General features: G+C 51.1%; 3 protein-coding genes, 1 long non-coding RNA gene and 1 other non-coding gene across 5 annotated transcripts; 4 read left to right on the plus strand and 1 right to left on the minus strand.

The window, feature by feature from the left end:
- Nucleotides 1-153: 153 nt before the first annotated feature.
- LOC120713053 lies at nt 154-1,316 on the plus strand. Its single transcript, XR_005691165.1, has 2 exons — nt 154-444; nt 946-1,316. It is a non-coding gene; the product is annotated as an uncharacterized LOC120713053 (long non-coding RNA).
- Nucleotides 1,317-5,317: 4,001 nt separating this feature from the next.
- On the plus strand, nt 5,318-5,389 carry TRNAT-UGU. Its single transcript has one exon. It is a non-coding gene; the product is annotated as a tRNA-Thr (tRNA).
- Nucleotides 5,390-5,891: 502 nt separating this feature from the next.
- LOC120713572 (putative magnesium transporter MRS2-D) lies at nt 5,892-10,585 on the plus strand. Its single transcript, XM_039999504.1, has 11 exons — nt 5,892-6,314; nt 6,480-6,604; nt 6,713-6,859; nt 7,024-7,164; nt 7,279-7,946; nt 8,066-8,370; nt 8,621-8,704; nt 8,798-8,847; nt 9,031-9,079; nt 9,397-9,471; nt 10,285-10,585. Exons 1-5 carry the CDS (start codon nt 5,892-5,894, stop codon nt 7,559-7,561), a joined length of 1,119 nt encoding a protein of 372 aa, XP_039855438.1. The 3' UTR covers nt 7,562-7,946; nt 8,066-8,370; nt 8,621-8,704; nt 8,798-8,847; nt 9,031-9,079; nt 9,397-9,471; nt 10,285-10,585.
- Nucleotides 7,898-8,851, plus strand: LOC120713573 (peptidyl-prolyl cis-trans isomerase FKBP16-3, chloroplastic-like). Its single transcript, XM_039999505.1, has 4 exons — nt 7,898-7,946; nt 8,066-8,370; nt 8,621-8,704; nt 8,798-8,851. Exons 1-4 carry the CDS (start codon nt 7,898-7,900, stop codon nt 8,849-8,851), a joined length of 492 nt encoding a protein of 163 aa, XP_039855439.1.
- A 4,866-nt stretch (nt 10,586-15,451) lies between the features above and the next one.
- Nucleotides 15,452-16,129, minus strand: LOC120713574 (translation initiation factor IF-2-like). Its single transcript, XM_039999506.1, has one exon. The coding sequence runs from the start codon at nt 16,127-16,129 to the stop codon at nt 15,452-15,454; it is 678 nt and encodes a 225-aa protein (XP_039855440.1).
- Between the last annotated feature and the right edge of the window lie 4,750 nt (nt 16,130-20,879).

Below are 20,879 nucleotides of genomic sequence, written 5' to 3' on the forward strand. Positions count from 1 at the left end.
ATGACTTCTTTTAACACTATTGTATTAAGATAAGAGTTTTGCTCCGGTAGTCCTTTTCATGAAAATAGCACAAATCTTAAAGCAGCAAAATAATTAATTTTATTTTCCCCACCTGGGTACTGTTTTGAGCCCAGCCCGACCCGTGCCCTAATGAGGCCCAACCCGTGACCAATCCGATTCATCTTCAACCTCTATCCTCTTCCTCTACATGTGCGTCCGCAGATTGGACCAGTGCTCGCCGCCTCTTCTCTGATCTCTCTTGCCTCACCGATGTGTCACCCTGCCGGATGCCTGCCCTCACCGCCTGCGACCATCACCGACGGCTGGTGAGGCACGAGCGCCGCCTTGCTGCGCCCGCCGCCGTAGCGGCATCATACATCTAGGGCGACGACCGCTGACACCTCCCAGGCGCGTCCCCTTCCCTCGCCGATCCAAATTTTCCGGGTACGGCGGCAGCTCCATCCCCCCACGGTTTTAGCTCTGACCCTCACCGGTTTCAGACCCCTCCCTGAATGCGCAGTTTCGTCAGTCTTGCAGTGATGCTAGCTTCTTCACTTTCATCAAAAGTAAATGAACACGACAAGGAATAAGTGCATTTAGTTTTGTAATTGATAAATGCTAAATAGTGTTAACTTTCTTTTACTTAACTGGTAGATGTTGCGAGATTGTACATTATCCAACTGTTATAGTCATCAGTTCTTTGAGCCAAGAATTGAGAAAGAGTCTGCCCAACATCTATTTTTTGTGTTTCTGGTAGCTGATCGGATGTGGACTGATATTTCTTCAATAATTATTGGAAGGAAAGTTGGGGATGGTTTTGAATCAATAGGAACTTGTTGGCTGAGTCAGAAAAGATTTACTATTACCAATATAATTTGTGCAACTGCTTTGTGGCGGCTCTGGAAGCTGAGAAATGACATTTATTTTCATAATGTGTATTGGAAGAGTATGAAAAGATTTGTTGAAGATAGTGGGGGCCGGCACAGAAGATACTCAGATCGGAGGTGAAATCAGCAAGAAAAAAGTCCATGAGAAGTTCCTGATGAATCTGAAGACTACGGTGGCCTGATTTCCTTCTGTGATGCTAGCATTTCTCTGGATGTATATGGCTTTAGTATCTGTAGTTCTGTTCCCAAACTTGAGCTTCTTGGTGTGCATAACACCTCCGTGCTGTAAACTGATTGAAATGGTCTTTTGCTTTGCTTAAGGTGGGTGCTGAGTCCCTAGAATTCTAAAAGAATCTTGGAGCCAAGATTGTTTACTTATTGACATCACTATCTCGACATTAAATATGATGAATTACAGTTTGAATATTACTTATACACATCACTTTGTCAACATTAAATATGATGGGTTACAGTTGAAATAGGAGTTTACAAAATGGTTACTTGAAACATGAGATTACAAAACTGAAACCAGGAACACAATGCAACCGAGGCTATTTATCAATCATTTGCAACAAAAAAGCATCAGTTCATCTTTTAGAACTCTAAGGGAAGCATCAGTTCATCCACTCTTAAGGGAAGCATAAGTCCATCAAGACTTGATTATTTCAGACATCAAGACGTGATTATTTCAGACATCAATTATTTCATACATCAAGACTTGATTATTTCAGACATCAAGAACACCCAAAGAAGAACTAACACATATTCGACAAAGGAGTGATAAACACAGGGGCTCAAGATCCTTCTTCTTGCCCACCACAATTAGTGCCTTCTTCACAGTCAGATCCTTCTTGCCCTTGTGCCACACGTTGTCAAGCACCATGGTACGGTTCGGATCAATGCACAAACATGACCAATCAGCTCCTTGTAGTTGTGGCAGCTGTGAGCACCTGAACACATTCAGATTTAGAGTTTTAATTTTGTTGATAAATACATACAAATAGCAGCAGTACATCCCAACTAAACCATATTGGTCTTTCTCAATCAGCAGAAGCTTACATATCAACAATACTGATTGTCCTGTTCATCACCACAGACCCTCCTAATTTGTTTGTGAAAGCCAATGTAATATCATTACTTCTAAATGCATACTGAGATGTTGACCTACATATTTTCAGTCAGATCAATCAGCAATTCCTTTTGACATTTTCTGATGGACTAATTTGTTGCTAATAGCCTACGACTAACTTAACATTACTAACCTACTAGTACAAAAGGTTACAAAAGTAAAAGAAAATGTAAAATTACTGAAAGGATTATTGCTTCCCTCAAGTATCTACAAGAAAACTAAAAATAGTCAATCAACATTGATCTGCTAACACTCTCATAAGAAGTGAGCAGAATAGAATCAGAGCAGTGTGCTAGACAGATATATTAACAAGATATAATATTGTCACTACGAGACATGCTATAAACTAGAGTAGATGCTTAAAGGTGAAATCATCGACTACGTAGTAAAGGAAAACCATTGCATGAAACCCAGAGAACTCAAGGCTTGTTCAGTGTAGCAGTCGAGAGCATTGTTAGTAATGGTCTGACCACATTATTTTAGTCTGAACACTGGCTGCAAGGAGAACAGTCTGTGTCTCAATAATTCTTCAATATGATTCTATAAGGATCATCAAGAAACATAAATTCAGATCAAACAGCATTTCCTTCTCACATTTTATTGATTATTTTACTGCTTTAATATTCGTGCTGTTTTTTATGAAAAGGACCACCGGAACAAAACTCTTAAGACAATAGATTGTATGGCCCCACATGTCATCTTCCTTTCCCCCGCGCACTAGAGGACAGCTACTAGGCCATCCGCGCCAATGTCAAGCGCACCACGCCAGCGCAGGTCGGCCTGGTCGCTGGCCCTGGCCAGCGGCGACGTCGAGCTCTCCATGGGCGGCCGCGTCAGGCAGTGCCACCTGGGAGCCGGCCTGGCCCGTTCGCAGCGGGTGCGCGCGGGCATCAGGGTGCACGCCATGCTTCGCGGCGCCCTGGTCGCGCCGGACGCCGGCGCCGAGAACGCGGCGGCCTGGTCCGGCACATCGTGTTAACTACAGCAAGGTAACTGGGGCAGGAGGAAGAACGGAATCGGGAAGGAAAGCAAGAAATTGGGATCACGAGGACAGAATCGTATCCATCGGGCAGAGGACAGCTTGCTTGGAGCAAGTTCTTAGTTTGTTACATCATACCCTCTCCTCACATCAAGTAGTGTATTTATCCTTGGCCACGCCCGAGCGCGCGTGCAAGCGCCTATACCAACCATTCCGGGCCGTTCACACGAGTGCTGGGTCTTGTGGGCCTTGACGAACGCCTTGGGCCTTGACTTGCTGGATCGGCGCGGCTCACACATCGCCGTTGGCGGCCTGCCGCGCCGGCGCTATACGAACTCAAGGTTCTCGAGGGGGGGGGGGGGGGCGAATCCCAGCGCGCGGCGGCTCTCCGGCGAGCCACGGAGGCGTTCACGCGACAACCCGGGGAGGACGGGACTCGAAATATCGTCCGGGGTGGACGGTATTTCAAATACCGTCCACCCCTAGTACCCTTCAGCCGTTAGATTGATCTTCTGCGGCTCGGATCGAGCGACGACTCGATCGTCCCCGTCCTTGTCCTTTCAGGCGCGCCCGGACGGGGAGCTGGATGCCACCGGCGCCGTGGCCGAGGGGAGGACGGAGGCCCAGGTCCGTCGCGTCGGGCCTCTGGAACGCGGTGGAGCACCCCCGCGGGCTCGTCGGCCGAGGGCGCGGGGAACGCCCTCGCCGCTTCAGCGCCCCCGTGCTCTGCAGCGCCTGGAATTACGGCCGCAAGCCGGCGAGGAGCCGCTGCAGCGCCTGGGACGGGCTAGCGGGCCAGGACCAGGACGTCGTAGACCGGCCGTGACGATGAGTTCGATGCCCCCGTGTGCTCGGCGAACGCGGACATCACCTGCCCCGAACGTTGTGGGCCTGTGGCAGCGTGGCCTTTGACGTCTGAATCTAGCAGGCCAATGCTTCGAAGATTATACACGGTTGAGAATTGAGATCACAAGCTAGCTCGAAGCTCGAGCGACTGAGATTGCTGTCCGGGGCAGAAGAGGTCGACATGGCTAGCTCTGTCGAGCGCGCGACGCCGGCGCAGGCCGTCCTGGCCCTGGCCAGCGGCGACCGCGAGCCGGCCCTAGGCGGAAGCGCGTGGCGGTTCCACCTGGGAGCCGGCGCCGGCATGCCCGACCAGAGGCGCATCAGGGCGCACGCGCACGCCGCCATAATCGGGCGCGCGGTGGCTCTCCGGCGAGCCAAGGCGGCGTCCCCGGGAGGACGGTATACTCCAAATACCGACCGGGGGTGGACGGTATTTCAAATACCGTCCCGCCCCTATGCCTTTCTAGCCGTTGGATCGGACTCATGCGGCCCAGATCGATCCTTGTCAGGCAGGCGCCCCGTGCGGGCAGGAGTTGGATGCCGCGCCAGCCGGCCCAGCCCCAGGGCGGAGACCGGAGGCCTAGGTCCGTCGCACCTCCAGAACATGGTCGAGCTCGTAGGCTGGAATGCCTCCGCCGCTTCCTTCGCGAGGACGGCCGCCGGCTCGATCGCATCGTCCCTCATCGCCGCCGCCAGCGCGGGCTTCATCGGACAGGGCAATGGCCAACCGACCGCGGCGGGGCCGTCGGTTCTACCTCGCTGTCCTTGCCGCCGGACGGGAATGGGGCGGCGCGCACGGAGAGGGAGTTGGCCGTGGACACGCGCACGTACGCGTCCATCTATCCCGAGCTGCGCACCTCGTTGCCCACGGCGACGCCGCGCCGTGGCCTGCTCTTCGTCGCGCTTGGTCTGGAGTACTCGTTTATCGAAGTTCCAGTTCAGCCTCACCTCAACCTTGGCTTTGATGCATCAGGGTCAGGGTTGCTCTCTGACTTCTGAATCCTAAGCTAACAAGCTCAGCTGCAAATGGAACAATTAAGAGGATCGAATTTGATCGGAACAGTGCCTGCAGCCTCTAGGACCAGACAGCTCGTTTTGTCCTTCTCTGTAGCCGGCTGCTGGCAGAACAAAACGCTCAACTTCTGTTCCCAGTCGCACAAATTAAAGCTAAAGATTGGTGGCCTCTATCTGAATATCTCCCGATAACTGAAGCTAGGCGAGTTGCCATTTCATGGATCTTGCCCACTGCCAGCACCAGCACTAGCTATCGGTGGTACTACGACCACGGATGCTCACCAGCCTGAGCATCAGATGTCAGCCGCTCGGCTCTTGGGCATATCCTTTGTTCCTTCCTGAATATTAGTGAGGTTCTGCAGCTGTCCTTTCCGGTTTTACTGTAGGACGAGGGTACTCAGATGTACTATCAGCTAGGTAGTTTCTGAAACATATAGAATAATTTTGAAATTTGTAACAAGCGCCCCTATAGCTCAGTGGTAGAGCGTCAGTCTTGTAAACTGAAGGTCCGTAGTTCGATCCTGCGTGGGGGCATTTCATTCTTTTTTTTTGCTTCTCGAGTTTTTTTACCGTGCCATGCTTAACTCTGTTCAGTTATACCGAAACTGCCCTCCTTTCCTTTCATCTTCGAATTTTTGTTGAGTTTAGATTAGAAGCATCACCAGCTCGGTGGTGTGAAAACAAGCACTCATGAATCAGTAGATCAGAAACTATAGTGTACTATCACTTATTTTAACACAAATTTCGACGCTTGCTTAGATGTGCTTCTTCCTCCCTCCGTCTGTCTTCTCGCTGAGGCTCAACCCATTTCTCTCAGCCCAAAGCGCATCGCCCCTGGTGGCAGGTGACGTGCTCGTTGACCTCACCGCATAGGAGGGAAATGTTCTTAGGCCCACAAGGCAGCGGCATCCGCTGACCTCACCGCAGCCTCGCCCGTGTGGCCACTCCCCCGCATGCTGCCGCCTCCGGCAAGCCACGCCACGGGGCACGCGCGTACAAGTAACCCGCGGCCACGCCACGGCCGGCCCCGTCCCGGATGCCCACCGCGCCAGCTGCCGGCCATGGCCGCATTGACCACGCCACCGCGGCGGGGGCGGAGTGGGCGGTGGTTTCCTCCGCGGGCGCGTGGCGGGTGGAGGCGATCGGGAAGCACCAGCTGATGCGGCGGACGGGGCTGCCGGCGCGGGACCTCCGCGCGCTCGACCCGGCGCTGTCCTACCCGTCCAGCCTCATGGGCCGGGACCGCGCCGTCGTCGTCAACCTGGAGCGCGTCCGCGCCGTCATCACCGCGTCCGAGGTGCTCGTCCCCGCGCCCCGGGCCCCCGCCGCCGGGCCGCTCGTCGGCGACCTCCACGCGCGCCTTTCCACCGCCTCGCCGCGGGGCGGCAAGGCTCTGCCGTTCGAGTTCAGGGCGCTCGAGGTGTGCCTCGAGTTCGCGTGCAAGTCCCTCGAACATGAGGTGCGATCTACTATTATTATTATTATTGCCCTGTCACTGTCAGAAAAGCTATTCTCGATTGCAGACACCCATGCTTGTTGAGTAGTAAGCTGAAGAATGATCAGAGATGGAGCTTTTTTACTGCTACAGATTCCTGAAAACTTTGCTTGATACATTTCTGATCAGACTTCCATGCTGGAGAAAGAGGCATACCCAGCGTTGGATGCGCTCACCTCCAAAGTCAGCACTCTGAATCTCGAGCGCGTGAGGCAGATAAAGAGCCGACTAGTTGCGATTTCTGGTGGAGTTCATAAGATGATTAATCGATCCAGTCTCTGAACAACGTACGGTGGTTACGCTTGCCAGCTAGCTTCAACATTTTGGGAAATACTGAAGCACTCTCGATCTTGAGCATTTTGACAGGTCAGGGATGAACTGGAGCACCTGCTAGATGACGACACGGACATGGCAGCCATGCACCTGTCGGAGAAGCTCGCGTACCAAGCAGCCGGCCAGTCGTCCAGATTCGACATCGGCAAAGAACCGGCCGAATCCGACCAAGAGTGGTACTGAACAATTCTGATCGGCGATCGCCTTCAGACAAGCTACCATTTAATTTCATTCCACGAATTTGCTCTTAATTCCACTCTGCTGGAGATGTTGGAATCTTTTTTTTTCGCGACCGGAGATGTTGGAATCTTCATCTTCGCTTTGCGTGATGTATGAGCAGGGAAGACAGCGAGGCCGAACAAGAAGACGTCGACGGCGAAGACCAAGGATCCGGAGCCTTCACGCCCAAAATCGACGAGCTGGAGAACCTGCTGGAGGCCTACTTCGTGCAGATCGACGGCACCCTGAACAAGCTCTCCACCGTACGGATGTTCTCGCCGCCGCCGGCGTAGCTCGATCGATGATTACATCATGGACTGAAAAACTAACGCGTTTCCTTTATTTGAATGATGGATTGGCTTGGGATAAAAAAAAAACTGCGGGAGTACGTGGAGGACACGGAGGACTACATCAACATCATGCTGGACGACAAGCAGAACCAGCTGCTGCAGATGGGGGTGGTGCTGTCCACGGCCACGCTCATGGTCAGCGCCGCCATCGTCGTCACCGCCGTGTTCGGCATCAACATCCACATCGCGCTCTACAGAATCCCCAGCACCACCGTCTTCTGGGAGGCCACCGGCGGCATGCTCGGAGGCGCCGCCGCGCTGTTCGCCGTCGCCATGGTCTACTACCGGAATAACGGCATACTGCGGTGACCGACCTCTTTCTGTGCTACGTGTTGATAGGTGGGCTCGACCATTCTGTGCGAACTGTAAATGTTTTCTGAACGTGCCAAACTTGGTCAATACCAAGTTCCAAATCTTAAAGTTTTGAATTTTCATCGAGGATTTTCTGTGCTCAATTTTGCAAATCTTATGATCCGTGTCAACTGGCCACTGCCATGTGGGGTCACGTCTCGCACGGGCGCAGATCCTGGTCGGCACGCTTGGCAGCCAGCCAGTGGTGGAAACCAGCGAACTCTCTATCCATTCTTGACTCTTCCCCGCCTTCCTCTGCTCGCTCGTCCGCTCCTCTCTCCCCCGTCACCGTCCATGGCGGCGTCCTCCTCCGCCTCCGCCTCGCCGCTCCTCCTCCCCTCAGGTCTGTCCGTCGCCACCGTTGTCCCCGCACGTGCAGACAGCTTCCTTTTTTTCGTTGCCGTCGCAGCTCACCCGTCCGTGCCTGGTGGAATGCGCGCCGCTTGCTGCTTGTCCGCACAGGGTCGAGGCGTGCGTCGGCGTCGAGGGCGCGGCTCCGCGGCGGCGGCGCGTCCAGGAGCAGGGCGCTGGGCTCAGAGGCGCCGTGCTGCTGCAAGGCCCTCGCCGCCGCCGGAAACGCGGCGCAATGCGGGGCGGCTGACAGTTTCGTGATCAGCAGCGGGAGTAGCACCAGGAGGGGGCTCCTAGGGGTGGCCCTGGGAGCGTCTGCCCTGGGGCTCGCCGCGCTCGATGCCGTCGCCGCCGGGCTGCCGCCGGAGGAGAAGCCCAAGCTCTGCGACGCCGCCTGCGAAAGCGAGCTCGAAAATGTTGGTTCAGTCTCTGTGTCTGTCCTCTGTCGGTCTTGGATAATGCAGCTGAGTTTTTTTTTTCAGTTTGATTGGTAAATGACTGAACAACATTCAGTACATGCTGGCTTCAGAATTGGTTGTCTGCTTGAATTTTTCAGCAGCTTTATGATATGATCACCACAATCGATATACAGGAAGAATTTCCTCAGAAAAAGAGAGAAAGAAATACAGGAAGGATGCTAAATTTGAATTGCTTCATGTTATCCAGGTGCCTATGGTAACCACAGAATCCGGCCTGCAGTACAAGGACATCAAAGTGGGCGAAGGGCCAAGCCCACCCGTTGGTTTCCAGGTTGCTGCTCATGTGGTCATGATGTTCTCACATGTTTTTTTGCTGTTTTTACTAGCCATATACTCACAGATAATTTCACTTCTTGCCATGTAGGTTGCTGCAAACTATGTTGCCATGGTACCGAATGGGCAGATATTCGACAGGTGAGATTTGTACACTTGATGCGCGACGTTCAGCTAGGGAGCTGTCTTTTATATGTACTTTGTTTACAAGGCAGAAAAGTTGTACCTGATGTTCTGTTCTCAAATTAAGATCTGCAAACTCAAATCATGCTCCTTTGGTATGGAAGCCATTCTTGTTCTTACCGTGCTTTGCTGTCTGAGCAGTTCACTAGAGAAAGGTCAGCCCTACATATTCCGGGTCGGATCAGGACAGGTATTTCTGAATATTCTGACTAATAGCATCATTCAGAAATGTGTCATAATTGGAGTGAGTGATCCAATGAATATGATAAATTGATTTGAAATCGAGGTTCTGAAGTATCCCACAACTGGACTGAGAGATGCGATTATAAATTGATTTGAATATAAAAAAACTGATATTTGAATTGTTCATCTTCATCTTCAATGCTTCAGTGCATGAATCTACTTCACCAAAAAGGAAAAAGATGGAAATAAACACTTTCTTAAAATTCTGTCAGCATGTTGGAGAATTTTTTTTTGTTCGCTAATTCATCTGTTTTGCAACTTTAGGTGATACAGGGGCTTGATGAAGGAATTTTGTCAATGAAGGTTGGAGGACTACGTCGGTTGTACATACCTGGACCAGTAAGTAGTAGTATAGACCTCACCATATATTTTTATTTGGTTTTTTGATCCGTACCATTACAATTATCGCACTTCGGAGATATACTATTATTATTCGCGATATTGTAAAGGCGCCATTACAATTTCACTGTTCCTGGAGATACACCACTAATTACCCCTTCGATGTGTTTTTTTTAAAAAAATTTATGGACCAAAATGCCCTCAATCGTCTTCAACCTCTCGTCCCCTCTCTCCTCTCTTCCATGGCATCCAGCTTCTACTCTGCCATGCTCGCTGCATCCGCTTGCTATGCTCCCCTTCACCGCACTCCTCTCCGTCGTCTCCCTCTCCCTCCACTCCCTCGACCGCCCGCGGGGCAGGGCCGGGCCGGGCGAACCCGCGGCCTGCGCACCTGGGACACAGGGCCGCGGGGGATGGCCCGCGACGGGTGGCCCGGTCGGCGCGGTGAGCAATCGAGCGGAGAAGGATGCGATGGAAGCGCGGGACGAGCGGTTGATGGGGGATGCAGGAGGTTGAAAATGAGGGCGTTTTGGTCCAAATTTTTTCATAACCACATCGAAGAGGTACATAATGGCATATTTCTAGTAATTGTGAAATTATAATGGCACGTTTGTAGTATCGCAAATTGTAATGGCATATCTCCGAAGTGTGATAATTGTAATGGTATAAACCCAATTTTTTTTTCACCCGAGCAGTCTGACCAAAATTTAAAATGAAGGCAAACAAGCTAGCAATCTGACAGAAAAGCGCTTCAGTTCCTGAAGACTCGGATATGGTAGTGATGATGGTTTCCTTTTTCTTGATGGTGAACAGTTAGCGTTTCCAAAGGGTCTTACTTCAGCTCCAGGAAGGCCAAGGGTACCTCCCAGCAGCCCCGTCGTATTCGACGTCAACTTACTATACATACCGGGTCTTGACGATGAGTGAAAACATCCTGCTGAGACAGTCAGCCTTTTTTGTGTAGTACACTGCAAGAGCAACTTCCTGTACATTCTTTTTGTTTTTTCCGGCTGCAATTCCTGTGCAAGTATTTGTGTCTGGGTACACAACAACATAGTTGAATGTACGTAAACTCACTAAAGGTACAATAATATGTCATACTATGTGACAACAATCCTCAGTGTCATGAATTGACTGAAGCCGATGAGCTAGACCGCGGATGGGGGAACGCGCCCCCACGCCGGCGTCTGCTCCAGCGCCGGCGGCCACCCCAACCTCCAAGCCTCCCACGCCGGCCGCCACTCCGGCACCGGCGTCCACCCTCTCTCCCCTCGTGCGCCCCTTCTACATGTGACAGAACTGTCAAGTTAAACGGCTTAATTAAGCGTAATGGCCATCATTTGAACGCATCAGGCGCATTAGCTTAATTAAGTGTAACCTGACAGGCTGTTTTCAACCCACAGGCCGATCAAAACACACCAGAAGTCTCGCGTGACGGCGAGCACAGACGGTACCAGCATAATATAATTTCACAAAATAGATAATGACATAAATATTTACAAAACAGCTTTAAATTTAGAATTTACATAAAATAAATGACAGCAGCGGAAAAGAATATAACCTGAGGAAGATTTTCATTAGAAACCAACTGAAATAACTTGATATAAAACGATAACTACGGAGACGTGAGGACATCACATCGAGACCACGGATGTTAATCCTGGTTAGCTTTTATACCTGAAACAGGGTAAACAACAAACCCTGAGTATACTAATACTCAGCAAGACTTACCCGACTTTTGGGTATACTTAGCCCACATATCTAGACATGCAAAGCTTTCTGGCTGGTGGATTTATTTGCAGAAAAGCATCTAAGGGTAGATCCTTAATTTCAAAATTTTAGCTCCACATTATAGTTATAAAGTTGCTACACATCTATGATTTGCAGATCCATAACAATCAATGTGAAAACATAATTGATTAAATAACATCAACATGTATCATATCATTTCGTTTCATTTTCTTACTACGATGTGACTCGAAGATTAGGGTGCTCATGTCCGAGAGCGACTGACGGCGAATCGATCCGATTTAACCTTGCAAGGTGGACCTAACCAACACGGCACGTATTTGCCCCGTCGGACAATACAAACCAACCATTCCCCTCCCCGCCTCGAACTACAGGAACCAGCCCAACGACATATGGTCAGTCGAGCTCAACGTGAGACCACCAAAAGTAAACATCTGCATCCCAATTCTCCGCGACTACTCGACTCGCCCCAGGAGTTGGGTGCGGGTTCCTGTACTTTCGAAGCAAGGCAGTACTCGGCTTACCGGTTTCGACTACCTCCTACTCCCGGTATGCGGTTAGTACAAATCAAACATGATCAGTAGGGCCGACAACGGTACGGTCCTTAACCGACACAGACGGTGCTAGACAGTTCCCGTCCGGTCTCCAATTCTTTTCCTTTCCTCCATATTCCAATATTCCATAATCAAATCATAAAGACATCCTATATCTCGCGAGCAACAGGGAATTACTCGACTTCTATCGAATTCTATTTTTAGCATGGCAAGGATAACGACATACACATACTAGTATTCCGCCCAATGGAACCTAGGAATCATGCAACTAGGGTTTCATCCAATGCCTAGAAACTTAATGCATAAACAAGTAAATATATATAACATTTCATAAGTTAAAATAATAGGTGATGCTCCGGGGCTTGCCTGGGATTAACACTAGGTCAGTGTGAGTTAGAGAATACTTGCTCGACGAACATCTTCCTTCGGTCGTGCACCTCGGGATCCATCCGTCCATCTTTTCGATGTGTCCACATTCACCGTCTTCTGGCTCGACTCTATCATCACGTCATTCTCGCGGTTCTTCTATCGTACCTAAAAGAAATGCGACAATGCATATGTATGAATGCATAGTTTCGAGTTGCTCAACAATGTAGATGTTATTATTTTTCCTTCACGATAAAGTTGCAATCCAACATAAAGTGAGTTGGTATGGGAAACTTGTCAATTAATATTCCCTGGGCAGTCATTTAGAGAGTAGTAATTTTATACAATTTAATTCATAAAATCAAAGTGGGGGTTTTCATTATATATCAAAACATACAAAAGTTATTTCTTCTAACAAAAATAAAGATAACATGCTTTATCCAAAACTATAGTTACGCATAGCTCATGGGGTTGAAATTCTGCTGCAAGGAAAAAAACTAAAGTACCAACTTATAATAAAATTTTCAGCTATTTTCATGAAGCAGATTAAACACGAACAATAAGTTAAACAACTTCTGCTGGGATAAAGATCTATTTTTACAGAACAAAGTAAGAAGTTATTGATTCTCAAAATTGGCATGCATGTTTATCTACTCATAACCAAGCTCTAGTAAAACTATGAGATTTTTCTAATGAAGGAAACTAGGGTTTTTGATTTACAAAGTTTATTCATGAATAAAACAAAAGTACTAGTCATAAATTACTAAAAATTCCCACAATTTTTCTATAGCATCTAGAAACAAAGTTAAGGCTGTCGTAAAAATTTTAGCTCAAGAAAACTAGTATATAATCCTGTGGATTTAATTCTATTTAACATAAGCATAAACCAAGATCTAATGAAACCTATAGCTAGATTTGTCAAAATGTTCTCAAATTTTTACAGTAATCTATTCATCTATGGTGTAGCACACTATCCAAAAACTAGCCTTAGTTCATGACTACATCAGGAGATACATTTGTGTGCTATTTAATCTAATCTTTATCCTAGATTAAAATAGAAGCATAATATGAACACGTGACTGTAATAAAAGTTGTAGGTTTTGATCTAAGGATTCCAAAACATTTTAGTTTTTATTTTTCTGATTTTTCTACGATTTTATATGGAATTTGCAAGTTTGCTGTTTTTGAAAACAAAAGAAAAAGGAAACGAACTTTTGCATCTAGGCCCCTGAACTTCTATTTCTTCTCAGCGTGGGTCCTTGGCGGGGTTGGGAAACAGAGGAGGGGTGGGTGGCCGGATTCCGGCACCTAGGGCCGACGGAGGTGAGGGGGATCAAGGGGATGAGCAAGAGGAGGATGAGAGGAACCTAGGGGTGTCCTCGGTTGGAGCTAGGATGGCCGGAGCGGGCGGCTCCGCGGAGAGCAGCGGCCGGCGGCGGCGGTTGGCGGTGGCGGCGGCGGTCTGGTGGCCGTGGGCGATGGTGAACGGGTCGAGGAGCACCAGTGGGAGGCAAGGAAGCTAGCTACGGGTGATGTTGGGCACGAGGAAGGCCGGAGGGGTGAGCTCCGCGGCGACCTAGGGGCGGCGGCGCTAATGGAGGGCAGCGGGCGGCCCTGGACACCGCGGGGAGCTCGGTTCGGCGCGTGGAGCAGGAAGGGGAGTAGAGGGGAGGTAGAGGGCTCATTTGCGAAGCAAAAGGAAGGAAGGAGAGCACGGCAGAGGGCGCAAGCGAGCGGGGAATTGGCGCACGGCACGGCACGGCTCGACGCGTTCGTCGCCGTGGCGCATCGACGGCCGTTCTCGGCGTGCGTGCAGGGAGATGGTGCCGCGTGGAGGGGCCGAGAGGCTTCGGGAGAACCAAGGATGGGGAAGGGCTGGGGCGCGGCGAGGCTCGACGCGTGGCCGGCGAGCTCTGTTCGGCACAGAGCAGGGAAGAGTGAGGGAGAGAAGAGAGAGTGACATGTGGGGGCCACGTGTAAGGTTTGAATTTAGCTAAACTTCATTCAAACTTTGGTGAATTCGTATTTCCATTTGAATTCCAAATTTTGGATTGTTACACTACCCGACCTCAGGAGGGCGCCCCAAGGCCTTGCGTTGGATGGAGTCGGACATGGATGATGACGACTTGCTGGTCCTCTCCTCGGAGGATGAGGAGGATGAGCGCCGCCCCCTCTCCTACCGGGATGTCATCCTCATGCCAGCGGCTTCACCTACCCCCGCAGTGGCCGCGCGGCTGCCTGCGGCGACCTCGTCTCCGGCGCGATTGCAGTCGCCTCCGCTGGCTCCTACCCCGACCGCTCCTCAACTCGTGCGACGCCGCCCCGCCTGGCGCTCTCGCCACCGCCGGGCCCCGGAACTAGTGATTGTCCTCCCCGTCCGCCGGTCGCCGCCCCCGGCGGCGCGCCAGGTTCCACACCGGGAGCAGATCTCCAACCAGCTTCGGGCCCGCCTGGGTCTGCGCCAGGGGCATGCATCACGTACACTGCCTCGACAATGCTTGGCTAGCGCCGCCGGGCAGCAGGGACGCGGCCACGCCTTCGGGGTGCCGCGGGTTGATGCTGATAGTTTCTAGGAGGTCGTCTCCAGGGCCAGCATGCGCCAGCTGCGCCGGCCTTCGCCGCCGGCAGGTGGTGCGGTGCCTGACCGTGCTCCGGGTCGTTTCTTGCCCGAGCTTTGGGGCAAGTGCCTCAACTGCCTATCCACCAGCCACAGGGTGACGACCTGTCGCATGCCGCAGCGCTCTCCGCTGCCATGGTTTCCGGCACCTGGCGCGGGACTGCAAGCGGCTGCGGAGCCCGCCGGGTGGTGGCGCTGCCGCTGCCTCTTGCGCAGCACCGACACATGAGATTTCTCGACGCTTCGTCCATTCTCACCGGGGCACGCCTCCGACATCCCAGCCGCCTCCGCCACTGCGGCACTCGCCGACGCTGGGAAGGAGGCTTGGTGGGCCCAGAGACTGTTCAAACAGGCCGGCCTACTAGAAGTGGAAGGCTGCGACTGCAGCAGAAAAAAAGGGGGTCACGGGTCCTTCAGGCCGTTCACACTCATGTTTCTCTATATTCATCCTCAAAAGAGAATATACTATCTTGGTCATCGAGATTCTTTCCTCTATACTATATTTCTCTGCACCCATCCATTCTCTAAATCTCTTCCATATAACAACTACTAGCTGTGGGATCCACGCGTTAGAATTTTTTACTTTTTTTACCCCCGGCCCGCTCTTCTTCCTCCCATTCTCTCTCTCCACCCACCCAAGCGCGTCGAGCGCGCCTCCCATGGCCGCCTCGCTCCTCCTCCTCCCCGCCACCCTCTACTCCTCCCCCTCCGCTTCCCCGCCGCCCTCTGCTCCAGGCCACGCGGGGCGGCGGCGGCGCTCCAAGCCGTGCGGGTCTCCTCCTCCCCGGTGCCTCCCTCCCTCCCTCGCCGGATCCGGGGCGAGGAACGGCGCGCGGTGGCGCCCCACCCCCGCTTCCTCCGGCGGTCGGGCCGCGACGGGGGGCGGAGCAGTAGCTGCCGGCGAGGGCGTGCGCCGGGGCCCCTGCTCGAGCGCGCCGGCCGCGGCGAGTCGGAGGCAGCCATGGCGAGGCAGAGCCGTGCGTGGCCGGGTGTGGGCGTGGCGAGCCGTGGTGGGGCGTGGCCGTGGCGTTGTGCGGCGGCGGCAGCGGGCTCTCCCTCTCGGCCATGGCGGCACGCGGCCGAGGCCATGGCGTGGCGGCGCCCTGCCGACTGCTCCGCCCGCCGGTCGAATCCCTGCTCTCGAGTGGCGGCGGCGGCGGCGGATCTGCGACGATGAACGGAAGCAGCTCAGCCTCGATTTTTCCCCTCTCTCCGGCGGCCTCGAGCTAGTCCCACGCCGCCCCCTCCCCTGCCCCTCTGGTCCTCCCCCCTGCACGAGCTCGGCTGGTGGTGGTGGGGCAGCTGCGGCGGGCGAAGGCCACGGGACGCGCGGCGCGTGGCCAGGCTCGAGCCCCCGCTTGCGCGCGGCCATGGCGGGGCCGAGCGGAGCAGAGCGGCGGGGCGGAGCGGTTGGGGGGCGGCGCGAGCAGAGGCTCGGTGGGGCCGACGTTGACGTAGGGGATCTCCTCAGCAATGGGGGATCCGCGATCGTTCTGGACGCCAGAGGACGCTTTAGAGGACCCCGCTGCAGCCCATTTTCCGGTCTAGGCATCCTCTAGGATGCTTTTGAGGACGCCAGTGCGAACAGCCTGAGGTTGCAAGGTGAAGTACAACGGCTCGTATGCGGGTCGTTGTGAGGTCGGACCCCTGCTCCCGGACCCGGTACTACAAGTGCAACAGCTATCGTGGGTGGCGGACCGGTTCTCATTGGACCAGGATCCAATGCTGCTCGAGATGTCATTGGCCTTGAGGTTCATATGCGTCGTCCCCACGTCAAGACAAGTTGGACCGTCGAAGACTCTGGTTCCTGAGGTGTGATCGATCCCTGAGCCACTCGGAGTGGATGACTCGACTCCCGCACGAGCTGACCTTTTTATGGAGCGGGTTGATGAGCTGCAAGATACTGCTCCGACTGAGTCGTGTGGGTGAGTTGGCTCATCTTTGCTGTCGGTTGTGAGCCATGTTGTGGAGCTGGCGGATCTCAAGCTCAAGTCGGCACCAGGCTTCCCAGGCCTGCATGCTGGGCCGACGGTGTCTGTGCCAGTGAGGGGGCACCAGTTGGACCGCCAATGATGGAGCCTCCCCCAGTCTATGATTTGGAGGCTGAAACTATAGTGGCAGTAAACTCAACACTGGAGGACATTGCCCAACCCTGTGTTGATCCTCAGATGACGATCACTCCATGTTTCGAGAAATCGTGAATGCCCTTCGCTTCTAGTTGCGTCGCGGCGGAGGATGTTGCTAGATATGGGCGTCGGCTCAAGACTTATATCGAGGAGGTCAGGCGTACTATCTGCTCACCTCTGGTACCAAAGCCGGTCAAGACCAAGAGGGCTCCAATCCCTCCTCCGCAAGGCCAACTTGAGCTACCAAAGCGCAGCGAGCGCTTGGCAAACCATCCTTTGGCTAGCGTTGTTTCCTCCAAGCGCGCGGAGCTGATGTGATGTGCCGCTTCAATGTCATCCCAGAGGTGGCCGCGCCAAACTCGGACTCCAAGAAGGCCCACACACAGCTATACAAAGAGAAGCTCGACGCCGGCCATTTTGAGGCTATGAGGGACCTTCTGCCGGCACTTCATAGTTCCTTGGTCGTGGGCTTCACTATTGAGTGATGTGCCCATGCTGCCGTCTGTTGAGCGCGTGTTGTTTGGGTTGTTTTAAGTGTGAGTAGTCTGTCAAGAGTTGGCCCTGTAGGAGTGCCTAATGTGTTTCGTGAGCTTTTGTTCTTTTTTTTGAGATTACACAGCGGGTTGTAAACAAACTTTTATTCTCTTCTTAATACAATGATGCGCAGCAGTTCTCCTGCGTATTCGAGAAAAAAATCCTCAGTGTCGATTGCCCCGAGCAGAGATGCTGTAGCCCGTTCGTTCACTTGCTCAGTTTTTCAGTATGGGATTGGTGTCAAATTCAGGACTGGAAAATGGCGCGCGCTGGGAAATTAAATCGGCAGCAGCGGCACTTCGAAATTGCGTGCAACGATGCGGAGCTCGACAGGGGCGCTGCGTCGGCCATCGGGCGGTATAGCGGCTACCGTGCCGTCCCACAGCACCTTGAAGCTGATTTCTATAAGCACCAAAAAAAACATCGGTGCAATGCATTGTACTATTGTCTATAGAGTATGTTTTTGGCTCCAGAAAATTTCTTTAGCACCGGTTAAACTGATGCTACCACCGGATATTCTGATGGTACCATATTTTAGCTGCAGAACTCATCAGAAAGTATCAATAGCTAGTTCAAACTATTTGTGACCGGTTAAACCAATGACTAGGCACCGGCTAGACCGATGCTTACGCAGAAATGCCCATAACGGCTACAAACGGCTACTTCGAGCTTGTGGGATATATATATATATTGATGAACTTATTGACCTAGTTCATGAGCACCAAAGAGTCATTAAGAAGCAATCAAAGAAAACCAAAAATCTTAATGCTCTCAATGATATAAATGCTTCTCTTGCTACAAATTATAAAAATTTGTTGTGCAAATTTAAATTGCTTAGCAAAGAGCACGAAGAGCTCAAATTAAAATTTGAGAGCATTAATGATGTTAATGAGCTTTTAGAAATGAAGCAAACTATTCCTTATGCAATTCCAATTTCTAGGATAGATGCCTCAACTTCTTGCATTGATTTAATTGATGAATCTTGTTCTAACCCTTGCAATGAGAAATGCAATGAGAATATTGTTGTAGAATCATGTGTGAAAGCGATCGGTTGCTCTAGCCTAAGAGGGGGAGGGGGTGAATTAGGCACTCTTAAAACCTTAAACTAGTTTGCACAAAATTAAACTAAAACAAGTTATCTAGATGTGCAACTACGGTTCACCTTAGTATAAAGCCCTCATCCCAAAAGAGTTTAGCAACCTATAGCCAATTCTTTCATGAAACTACTCTATGAAGATAAAGGCACACAAGTTGCAATATGAAATGCGGAAGCTTAAAGAGAGGGATGAGAGGAAGCGAACTCTCGACACGAGGATTTATCCCGTGGTTCGAATTGCCACAAAGGCGCCCCTACGTCCACGTTGTTGAAGCACTCACGAAGAGTATCACTTCTCGGCAATCAAGTCTCTTCCGTGAACACAATCACGGTCACCTTGATCCCGATCTTCACTAAGGGAGATTGCACATGAAGGAGGGGTCTCCGTCCCCCGCACAATGTCGTCGACGCCGCTCCGCACCAAGCTGGAGGGTCGTTGACTTGCCGGCGAGCCACCAAAGCTCCAAGGATGGCCGGCGCACCAAGATACAATGTTGGTTCACTCTAGAACCATAGCACAAGGATCTAAACCTTGCTTGATCACTCACTCAAGAGCTAACCTAGCACTAACACTCACAAAGCTTGTGCTAAGGACTAAGGATTTGATCTTTATGCTCTTGGATGGCTTGGAGGTGTTCTTGGGTGTGTGTATGACTTCCAGCAACTCCAGCAAGTTTCAAATGGCCGGGAGAGCACATATATATAGGCCTCCAAGTCGAACTAGCCATTTGTAGCCGTTAGCAGCTTTTCTGCGTAGGCATCGGAACTTCCGGTGCAGGGGCATCGATTCTTCCGCTCACTCACAATAACTGAAGTAACCGTTGGCTTCCTGACACAGCTGCAGCGACTCCAGGGACCATCGGTTAAACCGATGCATAGGGCGTCGGTTAAACCGGTCACACACAGCGCCAGGCTAGCCGTTGGACCTCCCACTTCTACTGACATCATTGCACCGACGCTATGCTCCGATGCACCATCAGTTAAATCGGTGCTGAAGACTTGGCTCCTGGGCACTTGACATCGTCTCTGGAACATAGTATGTTGAATGCACCGATGCTTGACTTGACAGCGTCGGTTCAAACGGTGCTTCACTTCTTTCTTCACTTGATCTCTAGAGGCGCTCAATCTTGCACCAATGCCAGGGCGTCGGATCTTCCAACAACCATCGGATGCACCGATGCTATATGCATCGGTTCTTCCGGTGCTACTGATTTCAGTAGAACTCGTCTAATTCAGCGTTTCTTTGAGTTCTTTCTTCATGTTTTGCTTTGTATGGCCTTTTTACATCATCCCTGGGATCTAGAAATGTTCACTCAACAAAACCATTAGTCCCATTGATTGCGTTGTTATACAATCACCAAAATCACTCGAAATAGCATAAATGGTGCCATGTTCGTTACAATGTGATGATTTCATTGCCAAAGAGAATGATGAGCTCAATCAAGAAGTGGAAAGGCTCATAAAGGACTTGCATAAATTAAAAGGCAAAGGCATTGAGAGCAATGTCTAACCTTCTTAAGATAACCGTGATGACATGGTGAAGAAGCTTGATAAGAGCTCCACCGTGCCTTGCTCAAAATGCCATCAAGAAGGTCACAAGTCTAACAAGTACCCTCAACCAAAGAAGAAGCTCCCGGATGAGAAGAATAATAAGAAATTAACAATCAAAAGTTCTCTCATCTACACCAAGCCCAACCGGAGGAACAAAAGCAATAGCACCTCCTATATGATCAAAAAGAAGATCAATGGCAAGGTGGTTGCTCACAAGGTTGGGAAGAAGGAAAGGAGTTGGAATCGCTTCATTTGGGTGCCTGAAGAAATCCTCACTAATATGAAGGGGTCTCAAATGGTGTGGGTTCCAAAGGAGACTTGAAGTCCAAGAATGGCATCGGGGGATTTGGAGGCTTGGCTAACAAAAGGATGAGTTGATGCAAGCCAAAGAAGACAAGCTCATAACTTGAACATTTATTGCCCAAGTCTCCCATAAGATAATGGCAGCTAGATTCAAATTCAAGCATAATATAGCTCCATTGCTTTTGCTAGGTTGTTTGCATGCTTTGCATTCCCTAGTGTTATATATGGTGGGTTGATTGTGCCAATTCTAACCCATGAGCAACCTACATGGTTTAATAAGGGTGTAGAAAGCTACACAAAGTTACCTTTTATGGTACATAGACTTCATAAGGTATGTATTTCATTTGTGTACCATGAACACAAGCTATATGGTAAACTTCCTATTGTTGTCAATAACTTTGTTCATATTTTGCTTGGTGATTTAAACACTAGATGCACACATTTAGGGGGAGTTCACTCTATAGTTTGTGATTTTGAGACTAACATGTTTGTAAGTTTATCTTTTGTAGTCT

The sequence above is a fragment of the Panicum virgatum genome, chromosome 6K (assembly GCF_016808335.1).
Source record: "Panicum virgatum strain AP13 chromosome 6K, P.virgatum_v5, whole genome shotgun sequence".
NCBI lineage: Eukaryota > Viridiplantae > Streptophyta > Magnoliopsida > Poales > Poaceae > Panicum > Panicum virgatum.